The sequence below is a fragment of the Giraffa tippelskirchi genome, chromosome 6 (assembly GCF_054371585.1).
Source record: "Giraffa tippelskirchi isolate mGirTip1 chromosome 6, T2T-mGirTip1v1.2.pri, whole genome shotgun sequence".
Classification (NCBI taxonomy): domain Eukaryota; kingdom Metazoa; phylum Chordata; class Mammalia; order Artiodactyla; family Giraffidae; genus Giraffa; species Giraffa tippelskirchi.
The window spans coordinates 93,379,537-93,404,485 of NC_137280.1; the positions used below are offsets into that span (position 1 = coordinate 93,379,537).

General features: G+C 49.1%; 1 protein-coding gene and 1 long non-coding RNA gene across 4 annotated transcripts; one reads left to right on the top strand and one right to left on the bottom strand.

Annotated features, from left to right (window-relative positions):
* Window positions 1-1,677: 1,677 nt before the first annotated feature.
* LOC145509845 (uncharacterized) lies at window positions 1,678-4,773 on the bottom strand. Its single transcript, XR_014056497.1, has 3 exons — window positions 4,661-4,773; window positions 3,421-3,563; window positions 1,678-2,250 (listed from the first exon to the last, which is right to left on the bottom strand). It is a non-coding gene; the product is annotated as an uncharacterized LOC145509845 (long non-coding RNA).
* Window positions 4,774-5,097: 324 nt separating this feature from the next.
* MARCHF2 (membrane associated ring-CH-type finger 2) lies at window positions 5,098-19,123 on the top strand. Of its 3 annotated transcripts, none has more exons than XM_081499285.1 (5): window positions 5,098-5,196; window positions 9,986-10,213; window positions 14,237-14,432; window positions 16,117-16,370; window positions 18,506-19,123. In XM_081499285.1, exons 2-5 carry the CDS (start codon window positions 10,038-10,040, stop codon window positions 18,570-18,572), a joined length of 693 nt encoding a protein of 230 aa, XP_081355411.1. In that variant the 5' UTR covers window positions 5,098-5,196; window positions 9,986-10,037; the 3' UTR covers window positions 18,573-19,123. The 3 variants fall into 3 exon arrangements, with proteins under 3 accessions (XP_081355411.1, XP_081355409.1, XP_081355412.1); XM_081499283.1 differs by having other exon boundaries at window positions 16,117-16,326; XM_081499286.1 differs by lacking the exon at window positions 16,117-16,370.
* Window positions 19,124-24,949: the final 5,826 nt, after the last annotated feature.

Genomic DNA, 24,949 nt, shown 5'->3' on the forward strand with positions numbered 1-24,949 from the left:
CAGCCCACCAGGCTCCCCCATCCCTGGGATTCTCCAGGCAAGAACACTGGAGTGGGTTGCCATTTCCTTCTCCAATACATGAAAATGAAAAGTGAAAGTGAAGTCACTCAGTCACATCCGTCTCTTCATGACCCCATGGACTGCAGCCTACCAGGCTCCTCCGTCCATGGGATTTTCCAGGCACGAGTACTGGAGTGGGGTGTCATTGCCTTCTCCGTGAATAAGCTATAAGTATACATTTATCTATCCCCTTCCTCTTCTTCATTTACTTTTGAAATACATATGTAAAGAGAAATTTCCCTTCATCTATGTGGTTACCTGGAGGTACAGATGGCACGTGTGTGTTCGTGCTAAGTTGCTTCAGTCATGTCTGACTCTTCGTGACCTTATGGACAGTAGCCCACCAGGCTCCTCTGTCCATGGAATTCTTCAGCAAGGATACTGGAGTGGGTTACCATTTCCTCCTCCAGGGCATCTTCCCGATCCAGGCAACTAAGGCAAGCAGGTTCTTTACCACTAGCACCCCTTGGGAAGCCCCACAGATGGTATAAGCCAGTGTAAATAATTAATTCTCTATTTGCTTGTCAATTTTCAAGTTTCATAATTTCTAAGATTTGGAGTTGTTCCCAAGTAGCCTTCACAAGTGACTGGTGGGTTGAGGGGAGGGATAAATCGGGAGGTTGCAATTAACATATACACACTACTCGGCTTCCCTGGTGGCTCAGCTGTAAAGAATCTGCCTGCAATGCAGGAGACCTGGGTTCCATCCCTGGGCTGGGAAGATCCCCTGGGGAAGGGAACAGCTACCCACTTCAGTATTCTGGCCTGGAGAATTCCATGGACTGTATAGTTCATGGGACTGAAAAGAGTCTGACACAACTGAGCAACTTACAACTTCATTCACTCCACTTCACATATAAAATAGATAAACAAAGGAGAATTTACTGCATAGCACAGGGAGCTCTACTCAATATTTTGTAGTACCCTATAAGGGAAAAGAATATAAAAAAGAATTTATATATGTCTCTGTGTGCATACAACATTCTCTGCCTCCTGATACATGCACTGGGAACACAGTATCACTTCGGTGGTTTCTGTCCCTAATGTATGAATCATGAGGAAATACTAGAGAAATGCAAATTGAGAGGCTTTCTACAAAATAACTAGCCAGTAATCTTCAAAAATATCAAGGTCATTGGATTCTGGACAGATATCACGTCCGAGATGTGTGCTTGAACCCTCGGTTTGTTCAGCGCTGCAAGCCATGACCAGTTCCCCACCCCCCACGCCACCCCCAGAGCTTTAAGGAAAAAAACACAGTTCATGGAAGGAACAGACTGCCTCTTAAAAAAAAAAGCCAAAATCTTCCCCCTGTCTTTTTTTTTTTATTCCACTGGGGTATGTCCGTTTCTGTTTTCTCTTTTTTATTCCTGCTACCACAGAAAGCAGTTCAAACCATTTTGAATATCAAGTAACATTGATGTTATCGTTTTAAGAAAAAGATACCCATTAAAAAGTTTGGGAGAAACTCTGTGGCATGTAGCTCTGCAGTTAGGAGTATGTTTCAGTGCTTTACCCACCTTTAGATTACAATCTTTATGTCGTATGTACCACATATATCATTAAATAATTTTAAATTATGATCTGAGACATTCCAGTAATTTAATCTCTCTGTCCTTTTAAATGTAACTGAAATTCTTTTAATTTATATCACTTTATCATATCAATGAGTTCAACACCTTGGGGAAAAATTGACAGTATGCTGTAAAAATCTGCTAGTATTAAAACAGAGCATAAATCAGCAGATACAGGAATGATATGACTACAGTCTTTTGCATCAGTTGTGAATCTTTCCTAAATCTCATAGCTGCTTATAACTCTAAAGCATACAAATTGGTGTGGAAGAATTTGTAAAAATGGAATTGCCTTAAACAGTTCGAAGTGACAGCAAGTTTTTTGTTATTTTGGCACATCAGTGAACAGCTTTCTTTCTCGCATTAGTTTAAACTAAAGAGGCAGGGTGATCGTCTCTTTCCTGGTAGTTCCAAAGTAATTCAGAACAGAGAAGTTCCCAAAGTATTTGCAGCTGGCATCTTAAGGACAACCCTCCGTGGTTGTTGGAGTCCCCCACACACTGTATCTTTAGATCGAATCTCTCCTACCTTATTAACTCTCAGGCTTATTGAATGGCTTCCTTTCAGGTTTGATTAATTTCTCCCCTCAAATGCATGTCAATGTATCCTCAATAAGCTGTATTCCCAGCAATCAATAAACGGACACATGTAAAAAAAAAAAAAAAAAAAATCAAGGTCATGAAAGACAAGGAAAGAATGAGGAATTGTTCCAGACTGCAGGAGACTGAATTACACAGCAAAATATAACAGGTGATCCTAGAATGGAGTCTGGAGCTTCAAAGAACTTTATTGAAACTTTGAATGGGACTTGGGAACTACCTGGTGATAGTGGATCAATATTAATTTTCTGATTTTGAAGATAATACTATAATTATGTAGAAGAATGTACTTTACTTAAGAAATAAGCCCTGGGACTTCCCTGGTGGTCCAGTGGTTAAGAGTCCACCTGTCAATGCAGGGGACATGGGAAGATCCCACTCTCGAAGGGACGACTAAGCCTGTGCAGCACAACTGCTGCGCCTGTGTGCTGCAACTACTGAAGCCCTTGAGTCTAGAGCCTGTGCTCCACAGCAAAAGAAGCCACTGCCATGAGAAGCTGGTGCACAACAACCAGAGAACAGCTCCTGCTTGCCACAGCCAGAGAAAGCTTGAGTACAGCAACGAAGACAGAGCATGGCCAAAAATAATTATTTTAAAAAAGAAATAAACACTGAAGCATTAAGGGTTAATGAGACACCATATATCTATTTTATACTCAAAGGATTCAGAAACGTTAACAATTGGGGGATCTGGGCAAAAGCTTTATGGAGTTCTGTGCATTATTTCTGCAACTTTTTCGTCAATCTGACATTATTTTAAAACAAAAAAATTAAAAATCCAAGTGCAGGAAGTTGAACATTTGCTTCATTTTGATCTGCAATCATTATCTTTATTGAGGGTGAAATTGTCTAATTTGTGGCAAATGGAAGCTTCTAATTGGTTCCCATTGACATTATGTTAATAGGTAATGTCTTTGATAACTCTTTTTCTGGTATTTAAAGATGTGCCATGTTCATCTGTACATTTCCTGCCCCTGACTCAGTCTGGTTTTTCTTTGATATTCCAAGCCTCTTTCAAACAGAAATGGTATTTAGAGACCACTCTCTGGGTTTATGGGGGCTTCCCAAGTGGTTCAGGGGTAAAAAGGAAAAAAAGAAAACCTGCCAATGCAAGAGACACAGGTTTGATCCCTGGGTCAGGAAGATCCCCTGGAGAAGGAAATGGCAATGCACTCCAGCGTTCTTACCTGGAAAGTTCCATGGACAGAGGAGCCTGGTGGGCTACAGTCCATGGAGTTGCAAAAGAGTCGGACAAAACTGAGCACAACTGGGACTGTGGGGTGCTTGTTGCAGACTTTCCAGTGGACAGAGGCAGCAAATGTTTGCTTTTCTGAAAGACAAAATGTATCGTGATACTCCCAATTCAAATTCAAGACCACAGGATTTTTTTTTCTTTAATGTGATCAATCTTACATCTGTGCCTCTTTCACTCCCTATGAAAAACCCAGTTCTTGACACTGACATAATCACTCCTTTGCTTTATCCCAGACTAAATGTACAACAAGCTCAGAATAACAATTTTATCACCACCACCACCACCACCACCACCACTATATTGAGTATGGACAATCAAATTCTGGTGTTTTAAAGTCACTAGGAGTTCATCTTTGGGTTATTTTGTCACCAACTGGATATACAGGTTAACTCATTTTATTTCAGTTTTGTTTTTTAGGTATCTTACATTTAAAATTTAGTTTTAAAATTATATAAGATATCTACATGGTTGTAAATTTGAATGTATACAACAAGGTACAGTTTTAAAAGCCTAGCTTCTGAGACCTCCCTGGTGCTCCAGTGGTTAAGGCTCCACACTTCTAATTCAGGTCACAGGTTCAGATTCCCAGTGTGGAAATCAGTTCAGCCAAAAAGTTAAAAAAAAAATTTTTTTAAAGTGTAGCTTCTATTTTGTCCGTTCTATTCTACTTCCCTCTATAGGTAACCTATATGATTTATAATTCCATTTTTGAAAAATATAAGCCAGTACAACACGAAAGAATTTGACTAAGGTAACTAAGCTGGATCTATATACTCAATAAAGGCAGGGGAAGCAAGGAGTATTAATGAAATTCTCCATCCCACCTCAGACACTTTGTATCTGACATTGTCAGTTCAACTGCTTCTTTAGGGAATTACTTTTGAACTTTCCAAATATTCCGTGATATGCCTCCCTCGCTCGCTACAATTTATCACCTTTGCAATTAGTAATTACATTACTGGCTGTTTAACGTCTACCTCACTCCCTACACTGAGATCCGTGAGGGCAGCACTATTTGCCTTATTAAACATTGTGTCCACAGCGCCTAGCACAGTGCCTGGCTCATAATAGACCCTCTTATTGATGTTTATTACATCTAATCAATGAATTTGTCGTATATATGAATGAAAATGAATGATGAGTAAATGATGGCTTTAGCACGGCCCCCTAACCTCTCTAGGTTTCTGTTTCCTCTCTGTGAAATGTGATCGGATGGTTCATCCCGCCGTCAGAATTGATGAGACGCTTAAGGGAGGTGAGGAACACAAATCCCTCTGCTGGTGTCACGTTGAATTCTGTAACGGTTTAATTTATTAACTGGTCGTCTGCAGGTGGCGCCACCGGCCCCTCTCGTGCCAGGAGTCGAGATAGGGCGGGGTCGGGGATAGGGGGCGGGACCGAGGTTGGGGCGGAGCTAGGACGCGTCAGGGGCGGAGTCAGCAGCTGCGGCGCCGCCGGGCCTGTGCGGCCCAGAACGTCCCCGTCGCCTCTGGCCCCGCCTTCCGGGGCGGGACGTCCACGACGATTGGCCAGTGTAGGCGAGAGGTGGTCGCCATTGGCCCGTGACACCGTCTGCTCGGCGGGCGGTATCCAGACGCAGGTACCGGCCAGAGCGGAGCTGGCGGCGCTGACGGGACCGGCCGGGCCGGGACCAGGGCCGGGGCGAGCGGAGGGGCCTGTGCGGCCGCCCGGCCCGGCCGCGGATCAGGTGGGCACGGGCGGGAGGATGGGGTGGAGGGGTGCCGTTCTGCCGGATGGCCCAGAGTTCGAGGCCCGAGCCCGGCCCCCTGAAGGACGGCCAGGCTCGGACCGTCGGCCTCAGCCTTCCCAGCGACTAGGTGGTCTCAGTTTCCGTCTTTGTAGAAGGCAGGAGGTCTCCGGGGGGCTGGCGCACAGTAGGTGCCTCTCTGATCCTCAGTTTCCCCATCTGTGAAACTAGGTCATCCCAGGACCAACCTAACGGGGCTGTTGTGCAGATTTAGGAGGTGCAAGTGAAGAAAGCGCTCTGCGTACAGTAGGCGGTCAATAAGTGACCAGTCACCTTCCCCACCCTCCTCCTCAGAGGGGCTCTACCAAGAAAATAGTCAAGATGATGACCCAGGCATTTGCTTAGCAGAGTGCCTGGCAGTTAGTGGGTGCTCAAAACAGGACAGCCAGAATTTATAGGTTTAGTCCATTTAGTCCTCTAGTGACAATATCAAGTGGAAGTACTAGAAATGTTCCCTGCTGTGTTGTTGTTGTTTAGTGGCCAAGTCGTGTCTGACTCTTTTGCGACCCCATGAAGTGTAGCCCACCAGGTTCCTCTATGGGATTTCCCAGGCAAGAATACTGGAGTGGGTTGCCATTTCCTTCTCCAGGGGATCGTCCTGACCTAGGAATCGAACCCACATCTCCTGCATTGGCAGGTGGATTCTTTACCACTTAGCCACCAGGGAAGCCCCGTCTCTGCTATACAGCTGAGGAAGTCGAGGCTCCGAGAGGGCTAGCCTTTCAACCAGGGCTACATAGTGAGTAAGAATCAGAGCTGGGATTAGAGTCTGGCCTCCAGTGCAGGGCTATGCAAGTGCTGAAGGACAAACAGGAGCTTCTCTTTGCTAAGTGAAGAGGAATGAATGTATTTCACAGGCTATACATTTATCCTAAAAAAATAGTAACTGTGAGCATTTGTTGAGTGCTTACTGTGTGCCAGGCACTGACTGTGCCTTGTATCATCAGACCCTCCCAACAGCTGTCTGTAAGCTGATGACAATAATTATCATAAGAGCTAAAATTTATCAACTTATTCATGCTTATGCATGTATGAGCTGGGTCTCATTGGTTATACAAAAGAGAAAACTGAGGCCCAGGGAGTGAAGCAACTGAACTGAGATGACACTGTGGGGGAGTTAGGGCCATCTGACTCTTCTTCCCTCAGTTTCCTGCCCTCAGAAAAGAGAAGCTGTTCAAAAGGTTGTGGTGCCCCTGTGCCACCCCAGACAAGCCTAGCCAAGGACGAGCTTCGCTGGAGGAATTGAGCCTGGGGGCTTCTTCTCACAAAGCCCTTCAGCAGACATAGCTTCATCAACTTATTTGACAAAAGAGGAGAATGAGGCCCAGAGAACCCAAGTGGCTTGTCCACGGATACACAGCATCAGCACCAGAGTCAGGACTTAAAAGAACCCATATCTCTTGGGTCCCAGACCCACTCACTGGACTAAGTTCAAATCCTGCACTGTCCCAACTTAGCTGTGTGATCTTGGGCAAGTAACTGCCCCTCTCTGAGCCTCAGTCTCCTCACCTGTCAAATGGGGGTGATTATTGGACTTCCATCATAGATTTGTCGTGAAGATTCAGCAAAATCCATCTCCTTGGCACTGGGCCAAATTTGCTGGAGGCCTTGGCTCAGTCACCCTTCCCAGCAGCCCCAGAGCTGAGTCCAGCCTGCACCCTCCCTACCCTTTCATCCAGGCTCGACACTAGCCTCTCCTAAGCCCAAGCCTCTGTGCTTTGCACAGATCTCCAGCCTCTGAAGATTTCTGGTTCCCATCTTGGGTGCTGGCAGACCAGGGTCTGGGGGTCAAGGAACTTGCCTCTCTCACCCTGCTCTTACACAGAAGAGGGGCTGAGGAATTAATGCAGGAACTGTGTACCAGACATTGGATCAGGCGCTGGAGATGACTGATGGTGGAAGACAGATGTGGTTTAACCAGCAGATGAAGAAATAAGAACATTAATGGGACCTCCCTGGTGGTCCAGTGGTTGAGACTCTGTTCTCATTGCTGAGGGCCTAGGTTCAATCCCTGATTAAGGAACTAAGATCCTACAAGCCTCACCATGTGGTCAAAAAAAAAAAGAAAAAGAAATAAAAGCATTTCAGAGAGGGACACATCTATGAGGGCAATAATGTGGACATGAGTGGCACTTCGACCAGAGTGATCAGGGAACGCCTCTCTGGGGAGGTGACCTTTGAAGGAGACATTTATAACAACTATTGGAGTTCAATAAACTCAGCACAGTGCCTGGCTTGCAGTAGGTACCTTTTTTAAAATTTTTGTTGTTTCTTACCATCATTTTGTATTGGGGTATAGCCAATTAACAACATTGTGATAGTTTCAGGTAAACAGCAAAGGATTCAGCCCTACATATACATGGATCCATTCTCCCCCAAACCTCCCATCCAAGATGGCACATAACACTGAGCAGAGTTCTATGTGCTATATAATAGGCCTTTGTTGGTTATCCATTTTAAATATAGCACTAAGGTTAGGTACCTTTTTAAAATATATACATATATTTTATTTATATATTAGGCTTGCCTGGTGGCTCAGATGGTAGCGAATCCACCTGCAATGCAGGAGACCTGGGTTTGATCTCTGGGTCAGGAAGTTCCCCTGAAGAAGGGAATGGAAACCTGCTCTAGTTTTCTTGCCTGGAGAATTCTATGGACAGAGGAGCCTGGCAGGCTACAGTCCATGCGGTTGCTGAGCTGGGTTTTAGTTGCAGCATGTAGGATCTCTAGTCAAGGCTTGTGGGATCTAGTTCCCTGACTAGGGATCCAACCTGGTCCCCCAGCGTTGGGAGCGCAGAGTCTTAGCCACTAGACCACTGGGGAAGTCCCAGCAGTTACTTACTTTACAGTAGCCACTATTATTTTTTTTTTCAAACTTTTTATTTTGTTCTAGGGTATAGCCGATTAACAATGTTGTGGTAGTTTCAGGTGAACAGGGAAGGGACTCAGCCATACATATACATGTATCCATTCCAATCCCTGCTCCCATCCCACAACCAACCAATAAGGCTTGTGTGTTTCCCTCTGAGAATTACATGAAAGTAATAGAGTTTCTCTCATCCAAGCTGGCACATAACATTGAGCAGAGTTCCCTGTGCTATACAGAATGCCCTTGTCGGTTATCCATTTTAAATATAGCAATGTGTACATGACCTTCCCAATAGCCCTAACTATCCCTTCCCCCAGCAACCACGAGTTTATTTTCCAGTAGCTGCTAGCATCATTTGATTGATTTGCAAGCCTTGCAGAAGCAGATTTTACCAGTGTTGTTTTGCTTCTGTTATTGCTTTTCCCCTGACAATAAAAGAAATGGTAGAACTTAATGCATAGGAGCTGTGATGTGTCTTGGGATGCCCAATTACTTGCAGAAATGTGAAGGCCAATCCTTGGAGGGGCAAGAGGTGTGGAGTCTCCTCTGCAGCCTTTCCCTTGGGTAGCCCAGCAACTTCCCTGCTGGCCTCACTTGGGAGGGACAGCAGTGTGCACAACGTGGCAGCCTGGCCACTGCCCTGTGGGTGTTATCTCGGTCATGCAGCCTTCCTCCTAGGCTTCTCCTGCCTCTGGGCTGACACTTGCTTATCTGGCTGACTGTGTGGCCTCACTTAGGAGGCTCAGAAGGGCCTATTGGGCCCAGAGCACTTCTGGCTAAGCTGTTTGGAGATTGTTGATCTGGCAGGAGACTGTCCTGGTGCAAAAAGTTAGCCAGTGACTTGCACTGCTTCCCTCTGCCCCTCTTTGGATCTCAGAGTTTGACTAGCAAGGGTGGGTAAAAACCACTTGTGTGTGGGGGGGGTACCTCGGTGAGTGTTTCTGGGGTCTCTGGACCACAGTTCCTGGGGACAGACTGTGGAGGGTGAGATAAGTTTGGGACAGAGATCCTAAGCTCCAGGGCACCTGTATTGGCTTCCAGAGGCCTCAGTCCCTTTCATTAAATTCTCACAGGGAAATACGCAAGCCTTGCTGGTTGGTTCTGGGATGGAAGAGGAGCTTGCCAAGGGTTCTTGCTGACAGATCAGACCCTGGGGTGGGGAGGTAGGGGGATGGAATCCTGCTGAAGTCAGTCCCCACCCCCGCCGCCAGAGCAGACTTCAGATTGCTGCCTGAGGCTCTGGCTGTCTCCCATGGCCTCTCCTTGGGGACTGAGGCACTGCTCCAAGTGGTTGCTCTTCTGGGTGGGGACAGACACTATCCCAGTCTGGTCTACCACTTCCTCGATAGCCTGAATTATCAAGAAACTCAGAGCCCACAAGAAGCCATGAACCAGCAGGGTCAAAATGACTCACCATCCTGGTCATTTGGGCCAAGTTTGTAGCTCAGTTCTGGCCCACTCCATGGCAGGCTTATCCTCTCTGAGTCCAGCCCTAGGAATCCAGTCCACGGGGAACAGTCTCTCCATGGTTTTGGCAGGGATAGTTCTGGCCCTAGAGAGTGCCGAGCACTGGGCCTGCCACACAGAAGGTATTCAGTCACTGTTAGCTGCTGCTATCCAGGCTGGAAAGGTGATGTTCTGCATGCTTTGTGGGCCAGACCAGGCTGACCTTTCTTAGGAGAATCAGAGAGAATATAGCCAGGCCCCTGAGATGCGCCAGGCCTGGCCTGAGTTGCATGTGTGACCTGACTGAATCCTCATACCCCCCCCCCCCCCCCCCCCCGCAGCTCAGAGAGCTGGCTCTGGGCTGTCTGTGGCTTGCTAACCTTGTTCTTGATCCTCCTGCTGGCCTCTCCCCAGGCTCCTGGGACCATGGGCCTCGGGTCCTGAGGACACGGGGCTCCCTGTGGCCATGACGACGGGTGACTGTTGTCACCTCCCTGGCTCCCTGTGTGACTGCTCCGACAGCCCTGCCTTCTCCAAGGTCGTGGAGGCCACGGGCCTTGGGCCACCCCAGTATGTGGCCCAGGTGACTTCAAGGGATGGCCGGCTCCTCTCGACCGTCATCCGGGCCTTGGACACACCAAGGTGAGTGGTGACTGAGCAGGAATTGTTGCTTTCACTTGCTTCACTCTCTAGCCCAAACAGTTTATTCCCAGCCCCACCTGCAGTCAGAAATCCAACCTTCTGGGACATTCCTGGCAGTCCAATGGTTAAGACTCCACGCTTTTACCACAGGGGTCATGGGTTCCATCCCTGGTTGGGGAACTAAAATCCCACTGAGTGGTGCAGCCAAAGAAAAGAAAAGAAAAATTCACCACCTAGAGGGGCCAGGTGGCAAATAAATCAGCGAAAGGGGCCCAGTGAGTAATCACCACATGGAAACTGGGTAGACAGGTCTGATTCTTCAGGAAAAGCTGAAACTCCAGATTACTGGGTGAAATTAAGAGATCTGATGTTGGTGAGTAGCTCACATCTTGGGGAGGCTGCACAAGGAAGTAGCTGGTAGTACTGGTTGTGGCCTCAGGGTACCTGGGCTCAGGGCAAGGGGGAGCCTCTCTCTGTATAGGACTGGGAAAAGTTGCTGTTCCCCTGTATCTCTAAACTGGGGCACCTTCTTGCTGGGTGGTTATGAAAGTGCATGGCCATGGTCCCCATATATTGCTCACAAGGGGCTTTGCTACCTCATAATGCTTCCCTGGTGGCTCAGTGGTAAAGAATCAGGAGCCACAGTTTCGATCCCTGGGTTGGGAATATCCCCTGGAAGAGAAAATGACACCCCACTCCAGTATTCTTGCCTGAAAAATCCTATGGACAGAGGAGCCTGGCGGGCTACAGTCCATGGGGTTGCAAAAGAGTTGGACACAACTGAAGTGACTGAGCACACAGAGTTTACGATTAATATATTTAAACTTCGGTGCCAATCTTCCAGACACACATGTGAGCCGAGTCTGCTTGGTTCACCAACTTGTCATCAAGTGAAAGAGATTTAAGGAAACCCCATGTGTGAGTGCTAAGTAGCTTTAGTCATATCTGACTCTTTGCAACTCCATGGACTGTAGCCTGCCAGGCTCCTCTGTCCATGGGATTCTCTAGGCAAGAATACTGGAGTGGGTTGGCGTGCCCTCCTCCAAGGATTCTTCCCAACCCAGGGATGGAACCCTGGTCTCTTATGTCTCCTGCATTGGCAGGTGGGTTCTTTACCACTAGTGCCACCTGGGAAGCCCAAGGAAACCCCACACCGATTTAAATCTGCCTTAACTCATTAAGATTTAAACTAGCCACCAATTTTTCAAGTTTAATGTATTACCGTGATGTTTCCTTGAGATCGTCAAATTCATAAACTGTTCCTTCCAATTTTTTTATGGTTACGATATAATGTACAATTTACCTTTTTGGCCACTTGAAAGTGTACTGTTCAGTGGCTTTAAGTACATTCATGGTGTTGTGTAACCATCACCATCATTCAGCCCCATGACTGTTTTTTTTTTTTAATATTTATTTGGCCGTGTCAGGTCTTCGTTGCAGCACTTGGGATCTTCACTGTGGGTCACAGACTCTCTAGTTGTAGTATGCAGGCTCCAGAGCACACGGGCTCAGTAGCTGCAGCACACTGGCTTAATTGCCCTGAAGCATGTGAAATTTTAGTTTCTTGACCAGGAATCGAACCCACGTCCTCTGCATTGCAAGGCAGATTCTTAACCACTGGACCACCAGGGAAGTCCCCCCCATAACTCGTTTGATCTTGCACTCTGTCTTCACTAAACACTCACTCCCCCTCCCCCTTCCTCAGCCCCGGGGCCCCACACCATTCCTACTTTTTGTCTCTGGATTTGACTCCCCAGAAAACTCATAGAAGTAGTATTCGCCAGTCTTTGTCCTTGTGTGACCGGCTTCTTTCACTGAGTGTCACGCCCTCAAGGTTCATGCACATGGGTAGCAGGTGTCAGAATTAATTCATAAACTTTTCATTCAAACGTACAAAGAAGCAGATGGAAGCCTTGCCGTGTTGTGGAGGGAGCCAGTGCTGGGCGCCCTACAGGTCTTTACCTTGCCTGAGCCCAGATGAGACTGGAGGGCTCCTTCTGGGCTTCCTCCAGAGTCTTGGTTTTTCTAAAGTCTGCATCTCCATCAGACCCCTTGAGTCAGGAAGGTGTCTGTGCTGCGTGACCCAGCCTGGGAGTGAGGGGACCCTTGGCAGGCCTAGGGGGTTCCCAGCCAGAGCTGCCAGCATGGGGGGTGGGGAGGACTTCTCCCTCCACGGGGTTCCCGTGGGGCACCTCGCCCCACCCTCCCTTTTGACACCCGTGGAAACCGAGGCCTGGAGGGAACTGGATACCTGCCAGTGTCACTGAGCATGGCTTCCATTTCCTTTCTTGTTTACATCTCTCTTCTGTGAAGCCTACACTGGGCAGCCCGCCTGGGGCCTGTGGATGTCTCACCCACTCCCCCATCCCATTTTCTCCTCTCCTGTTTCCTCTTCATGATTTTCCTGCCAGAATTTCAAACAGTAGAGCCTACTTCTCTTGCCCTACTTCTGGGGGCGGGCAACCTAGTGGCTCTGAGTTCATAGGCCTTGGAGCGACTTCCTGGGTTCAAATCCAGTGTGACTTGGCACAACCAAGTCAACCTCTCTATGTCTCAGTTTCCACATCTGTGAAATGGGGGCAATAACAGCACCTTCCTCCTAGGCTCCCTGTGAGAACGAGACAGATTAACCCCGATGTTGCCCTTTGAATGGTGCGTAGGACCTGATCAGTGCTCCATCATAGTCAGTGTGTGCTTTGTTTACCCATATTTCATTTTCTCTGAACTTGAACCTCCTAAGTAGGGTTCCCCGGAACAAACCCCCCAAATCAACGTGACTCTCTCTCCTAGTCCTCATTACTTCCACTTCCTGGCTTGGCTCCTGGAGCTGGGATGTCTTTTCTGTTCACTTGATGTGTGTCGGGAACATGGGATCAGAGTGTGGGAGCACAGGGGAGCTGGGCACGCCCTTTTGATGTCGGAGGAGAAAGCATCACCCCACACATAGGACCGAGGGCCAGAAAGCAGACCTGAGGGGTCAGCTCTCAGCTCCTGGGTTTCAAAGCAGCTGGGCCCCACCCCCACAGCAGAGACACTGAGAAAAGGAGAGAAAGTTTCCTAGGGGAAACTGGTGGTGTTATATGGAAAACAACTCTCCTGCTCCACCTCCTTCATGTGTTCCTGCAATCCACTTTCTGGGCAGAAATGTCTGGAAAACAATGACTCATGTGCTGGACAGCTTCTGGGCCCACCAAGGCCATGCCCCTGGTCTCTTGAACTGCCCCAGGAAGGATCCAGAATCCCCTGAGACCAGGCTGGGGCAGAGACTTCCCTGAAATGGGAAATGGCTTCCTATAGATGCCTTTTTATGTCTGTTTTCCCAGCCTCACTAGAGTAGAGGAGCCCAGGAGCTCTTCTCCTGGGACACACAGGTTTCTCAGGTGGCATGGCCTTCAGGTGTGGCTGGATCCAGTGCTTCTGATGATGTTCTTGAGAATCTGCCTCTCCCTATCTTTTGGCTCCACGATCCTCTGTTTTAGCATCATTTGCAGACTTGAGGTGGAGACCAAGCTGCTGCCAGCAGCTCCAGACTTACATCAGCCATGCTGCCTGTAGTTCTGGAGTTTAGAGGAAAAGAAGAAGAATTTCAGAAATCAATTCCAGTGGCTCTGCATCACATGTGCCCTTCCCTGAGTCAGCCTCTGTGACCAGAGATGTGTGGTGTTTTGATTGGTCAGGCCTGGGGTCATCAGGGGTGTCCTCTTGAGATTGAGGCAGTTGCCCAGCACAGTCAGGGTGGTGGTATAGAAAGAGGAGCAGGGCAGGCAGGTACAGGTGATGCCCACCCTGGGCCTAAAATGATGCTGTAGGAACCCTGGGGAGGGAGCACATCACTCCACCTGTGGGAGTCTGGGAAGGCTTTCCAAGAGAAAAGGACATTTGGAGCTGGGCATTGAGGGATGAATAGGAGTTTGCCAAATAGCGGTATATAGAGGCAGCGCTGAGCTTGTGATCCAGGGCAGAGTGAAGCAGGAGCAGGCAGGAGGCTCAACCGTTACTCATGTGTCCCATCTCTGTGTCTAGCGATGGTCCCTTCTGCCGGATCTGCCATGAGGGGGCAAATGGGGAGAGCCTACTGTCTCCATGTGGGTGCACTGGCACGCTGGGCGCTGTGCACAAGAGCTGTCTGGAGAGGTGGCTTTCCTCATCCAACACCAGCTACTGCGAGCTGTGCCATACAGAGTTTGCAGTGGAGAAGCGGTCCCGATCTCTCACAGAGGTATGCTTGGGAGTCGGAGGCTGGAGTTGGGAGAAGGGAGGAAGGCAGACATGGAGCCCAAGGAGGAAATGGCCTTGGAGGATCCTAGTGGGCTTCTCTAGAGGGAAGACCTTCTCTCCTCTCCCTGGGGCCACTTCTGCTGATGGGGATGGGGAACCGGGCCTGAGGTTCCAGATCTGACAGGTCCTGTGCCCCTTCCCTGCTTTGGTCACTTCAGGTGACCCTAGAGCTGAGACCTGAGGAAAGAGGAGCCCCAACCTGGGGAAGGACAGTCCTGGCAGGGGGCACAGCAGGTACAAAGGCCCTGAGGCCTCCCTCGAGGAACAGCTTGGCGTCCTTGGCCAAGCCCATGTGGTTGGAGAGAAGGGAGTTAAAGGAGGAGGACAGTGGCCCTGAAGGAGGGGTGGTGACCTGGCCAGGGGACTTTGTGGGCCAATCCCAAGAGCTCAGCTTGAGTGCAGTGGGTCGGGGTTGAGACAGGCTATTTCCAAGTATGGTGGGAGCCACACAGCTTCCCAGAGCAGTTGCTGCTCACCAGGGTGCCCTCCAGACTCCTCCCAGCCTGGCTTGCCCTGGTGCATCTGGGAACTACAAGGGGTGATGTCACTGGGCTGAGGTGGGGGCTCCTGGAAGAGCCCCTGGCCCACCTGGGACCTACTCTTAAGGGAACAGTGGGAGGGCAAGCCGGCCTGTCCACACACCTCACCCTCTCCCCACTGCCCATTGGGTGGACCACATGCTCCCACCCCAGTGCCTTTGCACATGCTGTTTCTGCAGCCTGGAGCGCGTTTCCCCCATTCCTGATGAGGTCCTTCTGCTCAATTGGATCTCTGCAGCCTTACCTCTTAAGCATAGCAGTCCTCACCCTGATCACTCAGTCATTTCATCTCTCCCCCATCCAGCAGGGGAGCTGCAGGCAGGGATCCCTTCCCACCCCCCATCATCTGTGGCAGGCAGTGTAGCATAGCAGCCAAGGATGCACAGACTCTGGGGCAAGACTTCCTGGGCTCCAGTTCTGGCTTTGTAGACCACTAGCCATGTGAGTTTGCACAAAGGGGTCAGCCCCTCTCTGCCCTCCGTTTCCCCCATCTGTAAAATAGGCATGGGACTTCCCTGGTGATCCAGTGGTTAAACGCCACACTTCAACTAGGGCCTCCCAGGTGGCTCAGTGGTAAAAAAAAAAAAAATCTGCCTGCCAATGCAGGAGATGCAAGAGATGCAGTTTCGATCCCTGGGTCGGGAAAATCCCCTGGAGGAGGAAAGAGCAACCTGCTCCAGTATTCTTACCTGGTGAATCCCATGGACAGAGGAGCCTGGCGGGCTACAGTCCATGGGATCACAGAGTCAGACACGACTGAGCTTCCACTGCAGGAGGTGCAGGTTCTAGCCCTGGTCGGGGAACTAAGATCCTGCAAGCCTCATGATGTGGCAAAAAAAACCAAAAACAAACCCAGGGACAGAAATGCCCTGCACCTACCCAGGCCTGTCCTGTCATCATCTCAGTAAGTATCTGAAAGAAAAAAAGGATTACAGGGAGCAAGGCAGGAGTAGCGTCCTGCAGGAACAGCGATGAAGATGGGTGTCTGCAGAGGGGGCCCTGATGCCCCATTCCCTGGCATAGGCTCGCAGCAGGGCAGTGTGTGGTGGTCCCTCTCACCGGCTCCCCCTCCCTCCTTCTCCGCAGTGGCTGAAGGACCCCGGGCCTCGGACAGAGAAGCGGACGCTATGCTGTGACGTGGTGTGCTTCCTGTTCATCACGCCACTGGCTGCCATCTCAGGCTGGCTGTGCCTGCGGGGGGCCCAGGACCACCTCCGGCTCCACAGCCATCTGGAGGCCTTGGGGCTGATTACCCTCACCATTGCCCTCTTCACCATCTATGTCCTCTGGACGCTGGTGAGTGGCTGCCAGCCAGACAGCAGGCATCTGGGAGCAGACAGGTCAGGGGCTTGGGCAGTGGCTTGGATGGAGCTGGGGTGGGGGGACGGGGCGGCACTCTGCCTGCCTGGGCTTGTAGCTGGCCCCTGGGGTGGAAGCGACTCACAGCATTTCATGGAGCTCCAGGTTCCAGGCTAGTGCGAGGTCCGGGGAGCCAAGCGTGAGCCTTCTACCCTAGGAATGCAGGGTCACGGGATCAGTTCAGCTGAGTGCAGGCCCCGCCAGCCATGAGCCCCATTAAGACTGGACTGTCTGGGTTTTCAAGGCAAGGGGAAGGGAGAGAGGCAGAGAGCCATTGGAAAGACTGGGAGAGAAAAGGCAGGAAAATGAGAGAGACAGAGAGGACGCTCAAGAGACTGAGAGAGACTTCTTTGGCGGTCCAGTGGTTAAGGCTGCCAGTGCAGGGGACTTGGGGTTAATCCCTGGTCAGGGAACTAAGGTCCCACAAGCCATGTGGTGCAGCCAAAAAATAAAAAATAAACAGACTGAGAGAAAAGGTGACTGGGTTTGGGAGAGAGTGAGTGTGGTGGGGGTGTTGTCCCCAGGTTCTGGCAGGCATGAGAACCCTCGCTCAGGTGGGAAGGTCCCCAATATCTGGTCCCACAGATAGAACCACAGTCATCTAGCTGTGGGGGTGGATGATAATTCCTCAAGAATTATTTGCCAGTGCACCCACCAAGCAGATTTCTTAATACAAGTAGGATGCATCATAGGTCCTGCTTTGCAGTCTGCTTGTTTTCACTTTGCTAATGTCCTTTAAAAAAAAGGCAGTCACCCAACAGTCCTTCATTGTATGGGTGTGCTATATTTATTTAACTAATCTCTTTTGATGGATACAGGAATTATTCCAATTTTTTTTTTCTTCTCCTTTATTTGCTGTTATAAACAGTGCTTTGGGTGCCACCCGTGCAAATGTTTCTCGAAACTTCCTTGGTCAAAGAGTAGGAACCACTGACATTTACTGGGAAAAGAAAAAAATTGTTTTAACAGATTTGATTAATTAGAGCAGTTCAAGGTTTAACAGCAAAATGGAGCAGAAAGTACAGAGTTCTGCAAAATCCTCCCCAACACCTGCCCAGCCTCCCCCACGGTCAACATGGCTCCAGAGCGGCACGTTCATTACAGTCGATGAACCAACACTGACGCATCATCACTCAAGGCCACAGTTTACATTAGGGGTTCAGTCTTGGTGCGGAACGATTTGTGGGTTTAGACCACCGTATAAAGACATGTATCTCCCACTATGGTATCATACAGAGTATTTTCACCGCCCCCAAAATGCTGTGCTCTGTTTATTCATCCCTCCTCCCGCTCTGATCCCTGGAAAACCGCTGATCTTGTTACTGTCGCCATAGTTTTGCCTTTCCCCAAAAATGTCATAGAGATAGAAGCTCGCAGTAAGTGGTCTTATTAGTGCAAGTGCTGAGTCCTAACTAACCACTGGACCACCAGGGAATTCCCTATAGCCTCTTCAGATTGGCTTCTTTCATTCAGTCATATGTGTTTAAGATTCCTCCATGTCTTTTCACAGCTTGATAGCTCATTTCTTTTTAGAGCTGACTAATATTCTAATGGGCTTCCCAGGTGGTGCTTAGTGGTAAAGAATCCACCTGCAAATGCAGGAGACTCAAGAGACACAGGTTCGATCCCTGAGTTGGAAAGATCCCCTGGAGGAGGGCACGACAACCCACTCTGGTATTATTGCCTGGAGAATCCCATGGACAGAGAAACCTGGTGGGCTACCATCCATAGGGTCGCAGGGTCAGACACGGCTGAATCGACTTAGCATGCACACAAGGGGCTGTATCACTTCACTGCCATCTGCTGAGAGACAGAAAGGGACAACCCCCTCCGCACGCGCGTACACACACGCACGCACGCACGCACGCACGCACGCACACACACACACACACACACACACACACACACACACCCTTGGCAGGGCCCTCAGCACTGGTGGAGAGGGTCCCTGGGCGAGTGAGTGGGTGTGTGTGCTCTGTCCATGTGAGAACTGCTTTGATGCTGCCGCTGCCTCTGGAAGCAGGGGGCCGGTGCTGATTTGGGTCAGGGCAGAGGCCCCAGGGGCGCTAGTTTTCCAGCCACTGGCCCTCCCGCTCATGTCCACCCTGCCCTGCAGGTCTCATTCCGCTACCATTGCCAGCTGTACTCCGAGTGGAGAAGGACCAACCAGAAAGTGCGCCTGAAGATGCAGACTGATGGCTCCAAGGGCAGCCAGCACTCCTCGCTGGCGGCCGGACTCCTGAAGAAGGTGGCTGAGGAGACGCCTGTGTGAAGGCCGGGCCAGCCTTGCTGGCTGGGCTGGAGGCAGCTGGCAATGCCCTGGTGTTCAGAAAGACAGAAACTGCCTGACCCTTCCCGCACGGCCGGAGCGCTTCTCAGGCCAAGAGACCCTGAGCGGAGGAGCCGATTCTGTGATTCCTGAGTGAAGCTGTTTTCAAATTGATTTTGCACACTCTCGTACGCGAGGATGATGAACGGACAGACATGGTCCCAAGCTCCGGATGGAGCGGGCACCCTGATCTCATTATGAAGTCTCCCTGGCCCCTCCTGGGCCACCATTTGCGGCCAGAGGCAAGTCTTGGGTGCCCATCGGGCTGGGAGGCTCTGCAGGCTTCTTGCACTTTCCTGCACCTGGCAGGCTCGCTTTCCAGGCACCCTTGACTTTATAATGTTGCACCGCATTTCAGAACACTCCCCCCCCGAATGAATAAAAGGAGCCCTTTGCTGGACAAAATGGACTTGTCACATTTCTGAGGCCTCAAAGGGAGGGGCCTGGGACCAAGGGGTGTCAGGGACTACTCAGAGGTAACAGTGGCAACAGCAGATGCTCCCGACTGGTTTGAGGGATCTATTGTGAAATGTAGGGCTAGAAGCAGTGTCTGAGTTTTCCAGGGACAAGCAGGTGGCAGGGCTACATATTAAATGATTAAAAATAAATATACATGAGAAGAATAGGTTTCACTTCCTGTGTATTTCCCGTGGGTTAGATACCATGCTGGGCCCTTTGCACTCACTAATATAACATCCACACTTATGGAGGGTCACCCCAAATGGGGCCTAGTTCTAAACCTCAAGAGACATCTGCCCTTTAACCCCCTCTACTATTCTCAGCAGGAGGAATGGCTATTAACCCCATTTTACAGGCAAGAAGACTGAGGCCCAAAGCAAGGCAGCCTTTGTCTAAGGAAGTGGAATTCCTTAGAATTCCACTATAACAACTCCAGGAAGTGGAATTGGGGGTTGACCCTGGGGTCTGCATGGCCCCAGTGCTGGCCTCTGTGCTTCTCCTTCAGGAGGACACAGGTAAATGAATGATTTATTGCTGAACCACGTAAAGACGCTGGGATTCTTGGCCTCTGGAGGAGAAGAATTCAATCCGGGGCCAGAGACGAGGCTTGATCGCTCAGAGCTTTGGTGTAATAAAGTTTTATTGAAGTATAAAGGAGATAGAGAAAGCTTCTGACATAGGCATCAGAAGGGGGCAGAAAGAGTACCCGCTTGTTAGCGTTGGCAGTGGAGCTATATACTCTAAGATAACAGGATTAGCCAGAAGGTTTAATCCTGAGACTGTCCTCAGGCAGGATATATTATTGTTATATAATCCTTGTAAAGACAGACCTACTCCCATAATTTACATTTTAAGATAACAGAATTAGCCAGAAAGGTTAACCCAGAGACTGTCCTCAGGCAGGATACATTATTGTTATATAATCCTAAGGAATGTAGAGAGAAAAGAAAAAAAAAGTTTGTCCTTTCTTCCTCCTTGAGAATTCCAGACCCCTCTCTTCTTGGGGACCCCTAGACTTCTTATCAACCTGCCTAGGAAATGACTCTCTCGTAAAGAAGCCGAACATGGTCATGCTAACTACAGCACCTGCTTCCTGAGCAAACTTCTGAGCTTTTTACACTTGAAAGTTATTTGCTTCAGGCCACATTGAATACTCAGAACACCCCCCTGAAAGTGGGTTCTGGGGTTCCCTTATGAGTCTCATTTTGCAGATGGGCATACTGAGGCTCAGAACCACCCGAGGGTCCTTCACCTGAGGTTGCACATCCCAAGTGGGCCTAGATAGCATCTGGCTGTTCTGTTGTTTTGGGCATGAATATTGGAAAAGACCCTGATGCTGGGAAAGATTGAGGGCAGGAGAAGGGGGTAACAGAGGATGAGATGGTTGGCATCACTGACTTGATGGGCGTGAGTTTGAACAAACTTGGGAGATAATGAAGGACAGTGAAGCCTGGCATGGTGCTGTTCATGGGGTCACAAAGAACTGGACGTGACTGTGACTGAGCACGCATGACCTGTCTGGTATGTGGGTCACCCATACAAAAAGTAAAGTTCTCTCTGCCCCAGGGGAGGCCAGCTGGGATGCAGGGGTGGAGGCTTGGAAGCTGGCACCTGAGAGGCATGTCGGAGGAGCAGCATAGCAGATGGGTTACACTTGGAGTCCTGTCACTGAGGGGCAGAGGGGTTGGAGAGAGGCAGTTAGAAAGACGAGCATCACGTGGAGGCATCTGCAGAAACACAAGGTCACCCTCAGGCATTAACTGTCATCATTTGGGGCCTTTCTTGCTTCTGTAGCATCTCCTTCTACACAGGACTGGCACCCACCCCCTCAGGTCAGCTTTAGAGTGTGGTGCCCCTTTGGATGATGTAAAGAGGCCCCAGGGTATGCTATTGTGAAGAGAGAAAGCTGTTTCCCTTGCAAACCTCTTCCAATACTTTTCATGACATCAAGGAGAAAATTGTAGTTTGGTGCTAGGCTGTCTTTCATGACTCTTAACCCTGGCAAAGAGAGAGCAAGTCTTAGAGCCTTTGGCAGAGCCTACGGCTGCATGTGTACTTTAATAGCATCATCTCTTATTCTTTACAGTAAGCTATTTATAGCAAGCTTTCAATATGGGCTGTGTGCTGTGCTGTGCTTAGTTGCTCAGTTGTGCCTGATTCCTTGTGACCCCATGGACTGTAGCCCACCAAGTGCCTCTGTCCATGGGGATTCTCCAGGCAAGAATACTGGAGTGGGTTGCTATGCCCTCCTCCAGGGGATCTTCCCAACCCAGAGATCGAATCCAGGTCTCCTGCATATGGGCTGTGAGGTAAAGCGACATCTTTTTTTTTTTTTAAGCAACATTTTAAAACATCCATTTTTTCTCCTTTTTTTTTGGGGGGGGGGCAAGCTGTGAGGGTTGCAGGATCTTAGTCCCTTGACCAGGGATTGAACCCAGGCCCTGGCAGTCAAAGTGCCAAGTCCTAACCACCAGACTGCCAGGGAATTCCTCAAACATCCTTTTTTTAAAGACAATAAAGCGTCAGTTACAGCAGAGTGAAAGAATTAATAGCCCAGGCAATGACAAAACACATGAACTTGGTCAGGGTGGGGTTACATCCACCAGCCTATAGGAGCACAGCCTAATGGAGAGTTTGTCTTCTCCTTGGGTCTGGCTTGTGGCTGATCTCAAGTCACACCCACTTTTGGAGGAGGGATCAGAGAAGTGGCTTCTTGTCCCCAGTGCGTTGTGTTTGAACTCCGCTCCATGATTCTGACAGATTGCTGTCACCTCCTCTGCCATCTCTGAGCCGTACTGGACAAGGGAATTCAGAGATTTGTAAGGCTTCCTCTGGTCCAAGGGCCCCTCTAGTCTAGAGAGGTCTAAGGGAGAAGACGTTAAACTGAGATAGATTGCAGTGGGGCCAGCAGAGAAGGGTTGGTATGTAGGGTGGATTTTAGTAGATTAGAGATTTCTTAGTGGGAGGTGCAAGGGTAAGGGGGTGAGGGGCCAAGATGAGAGGAGGAGGGGCTTGCAGATGGGGGAGAGAAAGGCGTTCTGAGACGAGAAGTTTTGAGAAGTGCTTGGGATTGGGACAATTGCACTTATCTCACACACACTAGCAAAGTAATGCTCAAAATTCTCCAAGCCAGGCTTCAACAGTACCTGAACTGAGAACTTCCAGATGTTCAAGCTGGATTTAGAAAAGGCAGAGGAACCAGAGCTCAAATTGCCAATATCCACTGGATCATAGAAAAAGCAAGAGAATTCCAGAAAAACATCTACTTCTGCTTTATTGACTATGCCAAAGCCTTTGACTGTGTGGATCACAACAAACTGTGGAAAATTCTTAAAGAGATGGGAATACCAGACCACCTTACCTGCCTCCTGAGAAATCTGTATGCAGGTCAAGAAGCAACAGTTAGAACTGGACATGGAACAACAGATTGGTTCCAAATCAGGAAAGGAGTACGTCAAGGCTGTATACTGTCACCCTGCTTATTTAACTTATATGCAGAGTACATCATGTGAAAAGCTGGGCTGGATGAAGCAGAAGCTAGAATCAAGATTGCCGGGAGAAATATCAATAACCTCAGATACACACACCACCCTTATGGCAGAAAGCAAAGGAGAACTAAAGAGCCTCTTGATGAATGTGAAAGAGGAGAGTGAAAAAGTTGGCTTAAAACTCAGCATTCAAAAAACTAAAATCACAGCATCTGGGCCCATCACTTCATGGCAAATAGATGGGGAAACAGTGGAATCAGTGACAGACTTTATTTTCTTGGGCTCCAAAATCACTGCAGATGGTGCCTGCAGCCATGAAATTAAAAGACACTTGCTCCTTGGAAGGAAAGCTATGACCAACCTAGATAGCATATTAAAAAACAGAGACATTACTTTACCGACAGAGGTCTGTCTAGTCAAAGCTATGGTTTTTCCAGTAGTCATGTATGGATGTGAGAGTTGGACTGTAAAGAAAGCTGAGCACTGTTGAATTGATGCTTTTGAACTGTGGTGTTGGAGAAGACTCTTGAGAGACTTTTGGACTGCAAGTAGATCAAACCAGTCAATCCTAAAGGAAATCAGTCCTGAATATTCATTGGAACGACTAATGCTGAAGCTGAAACTCCAATACTTTGGCCACCTGATGTGAAGAAATGACTCCTTAGAAAAGACCCTGATGTTGGGAAAGATTGAAGGCAGGAGGAGAAGGGGATGACAGAAGATGAGATGGTTGGATGGTATCACCGACTCAATGGACATGAGTTTGAGCAAGCTCTGGGCATTGGTGATGGACAGGGAAGCCTGATGTGCTGCATGCAGTCCATGCGATCACCAAGAGTCTGACACAACTGAGCGACTGAACTGAACTGAACTGGGATTGGGAGCAGGAAAGAGAGAGTGGGGCCTAGCCTCCACCTTGACGGTGCATGCTAAGTCACTTCAGTCGTGTCCGACCGTTTTCAAGTACATGGACTGTAGTCTGCTTCTGTCCAAGGGATTCTCCAGGCAAGAATACTGGAGTAGGTTACCATTTCCTTCTCCAGGGGATCTTCCTGATGTAGGAATTGAACCTGGGTCTCTTAAGTCTACCTGCATTGGCAGGTGGATTCTTTACCACTAGCTTTGCGACCCCATGGACTATACAGTTCATGGAATTCTCCAGGACAGAATACTGGAGTGGGTAGTCTATCCCTTCTCCAGTGGATCTTCCTGACCCAGGAATTGAACCTGGGTCTCCTGCATTGCAGGCAAATTCTTTAACAATTGAGCTATCTGGGAAGCCCTAGCTCCACCTGGGAAGCCCCAAAACCCCTATAGCAGAAAGAGAGAATGGGGCTTAGCCTCTGCCTCACACTGGGTTTACTGAATTTATTCTCTGGGCCTGCAGTTCTCAGCCAGGGTCAGAATCACCAGGCTGGATTAAGTGTTTAATTTGGTGGAAGGTGTAGCAAGTGAGAGAGTTTCCCAGAGCCTGATGAAATGTAGTTATTCAGTGAGAGAGGGTAAAACGACAACAAGAACAAACCAACAAAACTCTTTCCCTTTGTGAGTTTAGAGAGAGTTTGGGGGTTAGACGGGAATGTCTGCAAGTTCCAATGAAACATTTCAATGTACCAGAGACACTAGAGAGAGAGGTGGCTGCTGGGGAAGGGAGCCTGAGGCCTCAAAGCTGGGGGCTCTGGACTTTTCCCAGGCCACTGTGGCTGTCCCAGGGCACAGCCCTGTATCAGCTCTGAAAACCCATCTGAGGACAGGGCCAAGCTCTCAGAGCAGAAGGACCCAGGGTCAGGCAGGAAGGAGTCCAATCCTTTCTTTCATCATGTGATTTCTATCAACAGGTTTGCTTCTTGCTTGTGCACTCACTTAAGAAACATTAAAAAAAAACAAAAAAAAAGAAACATTCATAAGCACAAAGGAAGTCTCCAGTTAGACATCTTGTTATTAGTTGATGGTAGTTTAGTGAGAGAGATTTGGGCCATGGGCTCTGCACTCAGAGGAGTTCTCAGGTCGGATTGAGCCCAGGTATTCCTGGGGTAGGATGATATACTTTCTTAACGAGACATTGTTAGCATTTTGCACATTTGTCCTACTGCCTGGCTGTTCGGTGTCCTACCCTTGCCTGGCTTACTCCTTTATAGCCTAGGAAACAGAACTTTAGCTGTCATTCTGCCCCAGCTCTGATTACAGAATGCTGGGAGTGACGAGGTCCGGGTGTGGCGGGTGGAGAGATGCCTCCCCCATTAGACCTGGCAGAGGATGAGATGGTTGGATGGCATCATCCACT

Bases quoted from the DNA above. Each gene is read 5' to 3' on its own strand.
- MARCHF2 (XM_081499283.1), top strand. From the start codon at position 10,038: ATGACGACGGGTGACTGTTGTCACCTCCCTGGCTCCCTGTGTGACTGC. The intron at 14,433-16,116 runs GTATGCTTGGGA...CCTTCTCCGCAG, and splicing joins GGTCCCGATCTCTCACAGAG to TGGCTGAAGGACCCCGGGCC. The intron at 16,327-18,505 runs GTGAGTGGCTGC...CCTGCCCTGCAG, and splicing joins TCTATGTCCTCTGGACGCTG to GTCTCATTCCGCTACCATTG.